Source organism: Pinus tabuliformis, chromosome 2_2 (assembly GCF_031772625.1).
Source record: "Pinus tabuliformis cultivar Carrire ecotype Pingquan chromosome 2_2, CPIR1, whole genome shotgun sequence".
In the NCBI taxonomy this organism is placed as follows: domain Eukaryota; kingdom Viridiplantae; phylum Streptophyta; class Pinopsida; order Pinales; family Pinaceae; genus Pinus; species Pinus tabuliformis.
Genome location: NC_142300.1, coordinates 1,143,074,123 through 1,143,082,944, shown reverse-complemented (window position 1 = coordinate 1,143,082,944; position 8,822 = coordinate 1,143,074,123). Strand labels below are relative to the sequence as shown.

General features: G+C 35.0%; 1 protein-coding gene across 1 annotated transcript; it reads right to left on the bottom strand.

The window, feature by feature from the left end:
• Positions 1-1,316: 1,316 nt before the first annotated feature.
• Positions 1,317-4,936, bottom strand: LOC149197440 (putative beta-D-xylosidase 5). Its single transcript, XM_089408690.1, has 7 exons — positions 4,646-4,936; positions 4,215-4,502; positions 3,425-3,594; positions 3,239-3,336; positions 2,792-3,130; positions 2,118-2,531; positions 1,317-1,945 (listed from the first exon to the last, which is right to left on the bottom strand). Exons 1-7 carry the CDS (start codon positions 4,934-4,936, stop codon positions 1,317-1,319), a joined length of 2,229 nt encoding a protein of 742 aa, XP_089264816.1.
• Between the last annotated feature and the right edge of the window lie 3,886 nt (positions 4,937-8,822).

The following is an 8,822-nucleotide window of genomic DNA, read 5'->3' as shown; positions in this document are numbered from 1 at the left end:
TAATTCTCTTTTTTAATCTTTTTCGATTTACATGTACATCAGTTTACATAATATTATCAAATCTAAGACCAAGAGATTCCTAGGAATTTGGCGTTACATAACATTTATGTAAAAGTAGAGAGTGTAGTTTTCGTAAAAATTTAATACGCTTACGCAAAAGGGGAAAAAATTAATAAAATGAAAAGTAAATGCAAAAGATAACTTACATAAAATAAATGGCTTATGGCTTCCTTTCAATCAGTTTGGAAAGAAGCTAAAGACTAACCGAAAGATTTCTTACAAAATTTACATGTGCGAGAGAAAATACTAAAAGCTTGATGTATTTGTCCTGAATTTGCGTGCACGGCTATATTGGGTTGATGGCCGGTGTATTTTGTGTAGTTTATTACATTTATTAATTTTTGGTGGGGATGCATGATATACTTAAATTTTTTCACATCTAAATTTCTTTTCAGTGTAAAATATAATGTTATTTTTTTATCGTTTAAAATGTATTTTTAAATGATAAATAAAATATATATAGGATCAAATAAACTTTTTAATTATAAAAAAAAAATTTCCATAATATATACATGATTTTTTAAAAATGATATATAATATATACATAATTGATAGAAATATTTTACATAATATGTCTATTTAGATTTTTTATCGTGCAAATTAAAATGGTTTTTCATTATAAATGTACTTTTAAATATATGTTAATTTGATGTTAATATAGATCTTCCAAGAGTTTATTTAAATTTCTTATTGAAATATTTTTGAAAAGTATAAGATTTAAACATACACATTTTGTTTACTTCTAATTTTTTTACACCGTATTCATTTTTTTTATTATAGCAGATATTGTTTTTTTTTTTAAACATACTTTTATTTTTATTTTAAAGAAAAATTAAATAACTAACCTACTTACACATAGCATCATACTGAATTGTGCATTGGTTGAGAGTTCTGCAGGCTCACCCTTGCCTGATGCGGACAAGCTACTACGTTTCAATTTACTTATTGAGTGGAGGGGGCGTTGGTCAAGAGTTCAGCCGGGTCACCCTTGGCCGATGCAGAATATAAAAAAATAACATCATACTGAATTGTAAAATAAAATAAAAAAAAAAAAAGGACATAAATGAAATAAAATTATTTAAAACCTCCCTGGATTACAAGATGGTGATAGACTTCATTAAAAATCAAGAATCAAATTAAAATCGACTACAAGATACTTCAGGGGTGAAGCACGGTGGTCGTGTCTTCTACCTGACATAAACTAAATATCAAGATTCAAGAATAGGGTTTGAAATTGAGAGTGCATTCTAACCAAACTAAACTGAATATGGAGATACCAGAAAAGGAATTGAAATTGAGGGTTCATTTCCCACTTGCACTGTGTGGTTACCCGCTGCAAGTACTTGATAAGCTTCAGTGTCAAAGAAACTCAAACTGTCACAAGCATTGACATTTATTGAAACGATTTCACTGCTGTTAGCCTTGACAAACACTCTTCTGAATTCTACCAAACGCTTTTCTGGAGCTCCGATGAGACCTGCAGGAGGAACAGTGTAGAGCAGAACAACATCACTGCCATCTATGTTACCTCTGTTCTTCACTTCAATATCAATCTCTATGTTCAATCCCTGACACGCTTCACTCGAATCCTCCAGGCGAACAGACTCACAAGGATATGCAACAGGATCCACAGGTTCAAACAGAGAGTAGCATTTCTGATTATTAGCCAAGGGCACTCTCAATATTGTTCGGGGAGAATGAGATCTTATCAGATATGTAAAATTGGTGTAACTCAGACCATAGCCGAAGGGATAGACTGTGTCGCCATTGTAAAATCTATATGTTCTTCCTGGGTACCCAGTTGAATTGGCTCGCATGTGCATATCTGCCATGCTAACCTGCTCCACATATTGCTCTGGATACCAAGTCATGGGAAGACGACCACCTGCATGCATATAATAATTAAATGTCATGTGAAAAAATTGGGTCTGCTTGAGTCAATTGTTGCCGAGGCTCTTAATCATGAGAAATAAATATCTTAGTCAACAGAAGGGCTGAAACATCCATCGGAAAAAAACACAAAAATTCTAAAAAAACTGGATGTCTATGTCTAGTACCTGGATTATATGCTCCAAAGATGACCTGAGCTATGGCATCTCCTCCCCCTTGGCCTGGATATCCAGCCCATATAATCCCTGAAACTTGGTCTAAATTTTTGGCAAAACTGACATCGACTCCACCTCCAGACATGATAACCATTATAACTGGTCCTTTGGAAGCATTGGCCACCGAAGTTACAAGTTCCATTTGATATCCAGGTAACAATAGACTCTCTCTATCATGTGATTCTGCCTCTTGAGTTAGATCTAACCCCACAACCAGAATAGTTGCATCAGCTACTTGTGCTGCCTTTACTGCTGGAGGTATCAAACCTGAATCGTTACATGCCACATCCAAGCATCCAGGTCGATATACAGCTTTAGTGTATTTTCCCAACCCATGTACAGGTGGGGAGTATTCACAAGGAACCCCTGCCATGCAATGCAATTCCATATCATATTATAGACTTAAATTGATTAGGCTTAATGGATAAAAACATGCTTTTATTTTTAAGAGGTTACAGGTTAAAGGATAAAATATGTATGCATTGAGTCTATCAATTAAATTTCTTAAATTAAAGAAAAAGTCCTCATGCACCAACGTTTAATTTGACCATAACCTTAAAGTTAATAATAATAATAATTTCATTTTCAAAACTGTAATACAAATGAAAGAGAAACAGAAAATATACCTGCATAGTTGCCTATCATAGGTTTTGTGGCATCAGCAAGAGGTCCAATCACAGCCAAATTTTTAATCTCATTTGTTGATAGAGGCAATGATCCATAATTTTTCAGAAGTACTATACCTTCCCTGGCTGCCTCAACAACTAACTCTTGATTTTGAGCACTGCAGACGTCCTTGGGCCCCAGATTCGCATAATACTCATCTACCTCAAAGAAACCTAATCTCATCAAAACGATGTACATGTTTATCAAAGCTTTATCCATATCTGATTCCTTGGCCTTTCCTTGAAGAACTGCGGATTCTAGATAATCCGGATAGAACAATCCACAGTCCAAGTCCAATCCTGAATCAAAGGAAAAGCCCATGAAATGGAGTGAATTATTTATTGCTATGAGACACAAGATCAGAAGAATATAAACCATTGCAACATTCTCTATATTTCTAGACCAACCTGCTCTCAAAACAGATGCCACGGCCTCTTCTGGAGTTTTTCTGTAGTTCTGGTTCTCAAATAATACTTTAATAGAGTCACAATCAGACACAATGTACCTAAACAACATAAGTTAGAATCATGGCAATCGGTTAGTATCATAGGTCTGAATTGCTAAAGGACTCGATACTAATATCATTTTCTTACCCATTGAGATTCCATTCCCCTCTGATGGTTTGCCCCAAAAGCTTCGGATCTGCGCAGGTGGGAATTCCATCAATTTGATTGTAAGAACACATTACACTACTAACATCCCCATCTTTAATGCATGCCTCAAAAGGAGGTTGGAAAGTATCCATCATGTCCTGTTGAGTGACCTGCCTCCATTCCAAACAGAATCAAAATCAATTTAAATTTAATGTTATATTTTTATGTCTAAAATTAAAATGAGTATTATTAAGTCAAAAGGTTTACTCTACAGCTTATATGGTGTATAAGGATGTTAGTAATCAAAGTTGTGAAATTTTGTCATATTGATAAAAAAACAAATTAAAAAAAAAATCATAAAATATTTAAATAATATGCGCTGCATATAAAAAAATTGAATGGTTCTCTACCCATATTAGATCTATATTTAAGATGAATCAATTTTTTTTATTTAGTAGAAATTTATAATGGTAATAAATTACACACCTGTACATTAAAATCATAAGAAAAAAAGTTATTCCATAAATAAATATCATAAACAATATACTCATATTAAATCTATATTTACAATAAATCTATGCTGATTTATTTATTTCAAACCTTATAACATCATCAATTACAAGTTTATGATAGATTATATTTACAATAAATCTATGCTGATTTATTTATTTCAAACCTTATAACATCATCAATTACAAGTTTATGATAGATTTTTCTGCGAAAATCACATGAGAAACCATTTGTCAATACGTTTCGAACCAACCAATGTGATTCATCATCAATTACATACCAGTGCATTAAAATCATAACGACTGAAGTCGTTCCACTGATCGATATCATAAGCAGTGTAATGTTTGCAACAGGCAGCAACTTTCAATCTCCCAGATGAGGGATCTGGGTGATCCTGTAAACCTCTGACATAGTTGACAGCATATCTTCCAACAACAAAAGGGTCCTCGCCTGGAGTTTCTAGGGCACGACCCCATCTTGGGTCTCTTAAAACGTTAATGTTAGGACTCCAATATGTCAATCCTGCTAAGCCAACGTTGTGCATGGCTCGCGCTTCAGTGGACACCGCCTGCATTCAACGCTATTCTATCCAATTCAAAGTCTTATTTGTCATCCCATAGAATATCCTTTCAAAAATAACCTAGAATTGAAATTTTTGATTGGCCACTGGGTGCTAAAATGTATACTAATTAATAAACAATTAGTATTTACCTCTCCAATGGTTCTCCATAGAGTTTCATTAAAAGAAGCAGCTGTTAAAATGACAAGAGGAAAGCTCGTTGCAGCAGGTACAGGGCCTTCGAATTTGACACCGGGACCAATGTTAGACAGTCCATGCAATGCCTCAGACCACCATTCATATTTGGGAACTCCGAGCCTCCGTATTCCAGTAGCAGTGTTTCCCATCTGGTTAGCTTTCTCAGCCAAAGTCATCCTACTCACCAAGTCTTTTGCACGCTCTGCAAATGGCAACGATTTATCACAATATGGCAGGTCCTTCATATTCAATCCCAAAGCTTGAAACCTCGAAGGATCACACACATATTCAGCAGACGCTGCTGTAGCATATTCAGCCCATCCAAGTACAACAGTAACAATTAAGAACGCAGCCATATTATCCCGAGCCATTGTGAAACTGAATAACTACCTTTCGTAAAATTCAAACCATCGATTACAACTGCGAGGCTTTTAGTTGCATTTTATCCATGGGACTTGTCATTGCATGACGCCCAAAGCCCACCAATATAGCAAGAATATTAGAAGAGGAAAAAGCTAACTATGAAGGAAAGCCATAAATTCTGAAGCAAATACTTTGAAACGGTGGGTCCCAAAACACTAGCAAAGTTCACACACAATGTGTTTACTTCGCTGGCATATTGGGTAATTTTTTTTGCATACGGATATATTTCTTCTTAAGGATATATCTCTTCTCAATACTAAAAATTAAGGATACTTTAGATAGGAAAGAATAATTTATCTTCTCTATAACATTGTTGAATTGAGACTTCTGTGATCTATAATAGTTATAAGAAGAGCTTCTGCGTAAATCACATATAGAAAAAGTGTGGCTCATCGTCAGGACAAGTTGTCGTGACGATGAGCCACAATTGCTGGATCCAAACGCGTCAACGCGTCCACAAAGATTTCTCTATAACAAGTTAGATTTAATGTTTGGAATACCACAATAACGCAATCACATTTATCGGAGAGAGAGTCATGAGAGTCATTTGAACCTCGGTTCTAGTCATCATTTTTGTTAATTTTATGAAAACATATATTAGGAATAATATAGAAGGACAATTATATTTCAAAACCAGAAAAATTATAATATGAAAATAATTTAAATTAAAGAAATATAATTTAAAACCAGAAAATTTATAATATGAAAATAATTTAAATTAAAGAAATATAATTTAAATAAGAGTTATATGTTATAAAATAATTAATAAAATATTATATTTTTGTATCACAAAAAATAAAGAAATATGATTAAGTAATATTGTTTACCTTAATTATATGGGTATTTTTATTTATTAATATATATAATTATTTATAATTAAATCTATTAAAATATGTTTTTAATATAATAATAAGTCATTCTAAATTGAAAATATTATGAAAAAAATTATAATTCATAAAAATAAAAATAATAAAAAACACAAAAAACAAAGAAAACAAAAAATTAAATTAAAAACAAATAAAACAAAAAACTAATAAAAATTGAAGTTACTAAATAATTTATAATAAAATCTCAACCAATCACCTTACAAAAAATAAAATAAAATAATAATAAAAAATAACAAAAAATGAATTCCTAAAGTTAAACTATACATAAGTGTCATACATTTTAGGTCAAAAACAAAATAATATCAAAAGCAAAAATTATACCATACCTAAATAGTTATAATAAAAAATATGTATGAAAAAGTCAATCTAAATTAAAAAGTATATGTGAAAAAGTGAGAAGTAACCATGAAAGCGCCATTGGATCTAATCTTAGTTTTAAGTAAGATTTAAGTATACATAGAAAATGCATTGAGAATCATTTTAAGTAAGATTTAAGTATACATTAAAAAATGCATTGATAGTAATTTTAAAGCTAAATCGTATTATGAGAGAAACTTGAAACATTGAATAGATCATTTCTATCGTGCAAAGATGTTTGATTATTATTTTATTCTCACCATGGGGTTGAGAGGAATTAAAAATTTCCTTCCTTAGAATAGGGAAAGAAAATGCAAATTATTTTGAGTGGAGGATTTTAGTTTTAGGTTCCCTGGGTTTATTTGTCTTTGAAAATCATATGGAGTTGGTACTGATCTGTGGAAAAGAATCTGGAACCAAAAATATGACATGCCAGGTACAATTGAAGAACGCCTACGAATAGCAGAAACTCCTCGAGGATCACAAATATGGGACTTTGCAAGAAGTAATAAAGATATAGTTGGGAACCTAGCATTCTGGGAAATCCGTGAGGGTAGTACAGCAAGATTTTGGGAAGAGGGGTGGCAGCAACGTGATAAGCTCAATGGGAACCAATCTCTTCATGAGGTTCAAGTGTTAGCGCAAAGAGCAGGAATGGAATATGTGAGAGATTATTGGCACAGAGGGGCTGTAAACGATATATGGCGAGTGTGGAAACGGCCTCAGGAATGGGCAGATCGAATCAGCTTGGAGACAGGGCAACGGTATTCCCAGGAAATTGAATCGAGGAAAATTAAGATCAGAGACGGTAAGGACATTCTCAAATGGGGTAAAACGATGAAGGGGATGTTTACAGTCAAAGAAGCATATTATTGGAAATCGAAAGAGGAAAGGGTCGATGATATAATGGACTGGAAAAAGATTTGGGAAGGAAAATGGTGGCCTAAAATAACATATTTTGCGTGGTTGGTTTGCAGAGGACGGATCTTGACTTGGGAAAATATTCAGAAACGAGGAATGCATGGACCTTCACAATGCTATTTGTGTAGTAAAGAGAGAGAGAATCATGAGCACTTACTCAATCGATGTCTCTACACTCAGAGTTTATGGGAAGAAATTAGGGTACTCTTTGGTCAAACGAATAGGGACCCAACTAGCTTTCGGAATACCTTATTTCACTGGGGCAAGGGGAATTTTCAAAGTAAAGTTGTAAGGAGACTATGGAATTTGGTGGTTGGTTTCGTAATATGGGAAGTTTGGAAGGAGCGCAATCGCAGGATCTTTAGGGATAAAAGCTCCCAAGAATCAAGAATTTGGGAAGCAATATGTAAGTCGATAAAGGAAACGGTTTTGTCTGAAGCATGGGATGAGGATGATTGGAAACTGACCCCGGAGGAACAACGAATAGTCTCAAAGTTGAATATAGATTATACAATGATCTTCCCCAATCTCGACAGGCGTAATAGATATCATGTGCAAAGTCCAAATCATTTCAGAATTCCAGGGGACAGGCGGATCAAACTGAATTTCGATGGGGCATCAAAGGGTAATCCTGGACAAGCAGGTTGGGGAGGCATTTTTAGAGATAATACAGGGAGTACACGATGGGTGTATGCGGAATGGGGAGGAGACATGACAAATAACGAAGCGGAATTATGGGGAGTGTATAATGGACTTCGAATTGCAGTTCGAAATGGATACAGGAATCTTGAAATTGAAGGCGACTCCAAGATTACGATTGATATGCTCAGAAAATTACGAAATGGCAAACGGTGGGATCACGTGGCGACGAGTTGGCGGACAGCAGCGATCATACAAGACATAGAAGGGCTGCTCAGTAGGATAGAGTATACAATGATAAATCATGTCCTGCGGAATGGCAACCAGGCAGCGGATTTATTAGCCAATTGGGGCAGCGAAGCGTCGAACAGAGTAATTGATGGGAGCTGGGTATCATATCAGGATGACCCAAGGTGGAATGCACTACAAACCATACTTCGACAGGATTATGATGAGGCGATTGCATCACACGGAAATGATTAATTGCTTCCTTATTATGGATAGGAGGGGATATGACAGGATAATTAATGCTGGACAGGGGATTACGAAGCGCGTGGATGGAATTAACCTTAGGGGCGGCGAGGTTAATCAAGAAATGAGCGGAATGTTCATCCCAAGGACGAATATGGGTACGCTTTCGAGGACGAGAGGTAGCTGCGTCAGAGAGATTGGGTACATCTCACATCATGACCCAGCAGATGAGGCAAGTGTTAATGAAGGCGACAGGCGGACACGAAGCTTTAAGAAGAAAGGGTGGCGGATTAGGGAGTTATTATGTTTTGCATGCGATCGAGCGGAGAGAAGGGAGAAATTCGGGGTCAATTGTTGTAAACAGAGGAAGCGAGATATGAGTATGCAGCAGTCTACAATGCCAAGCATGGCTGTGAGTCAAGAGCAGGGAGAA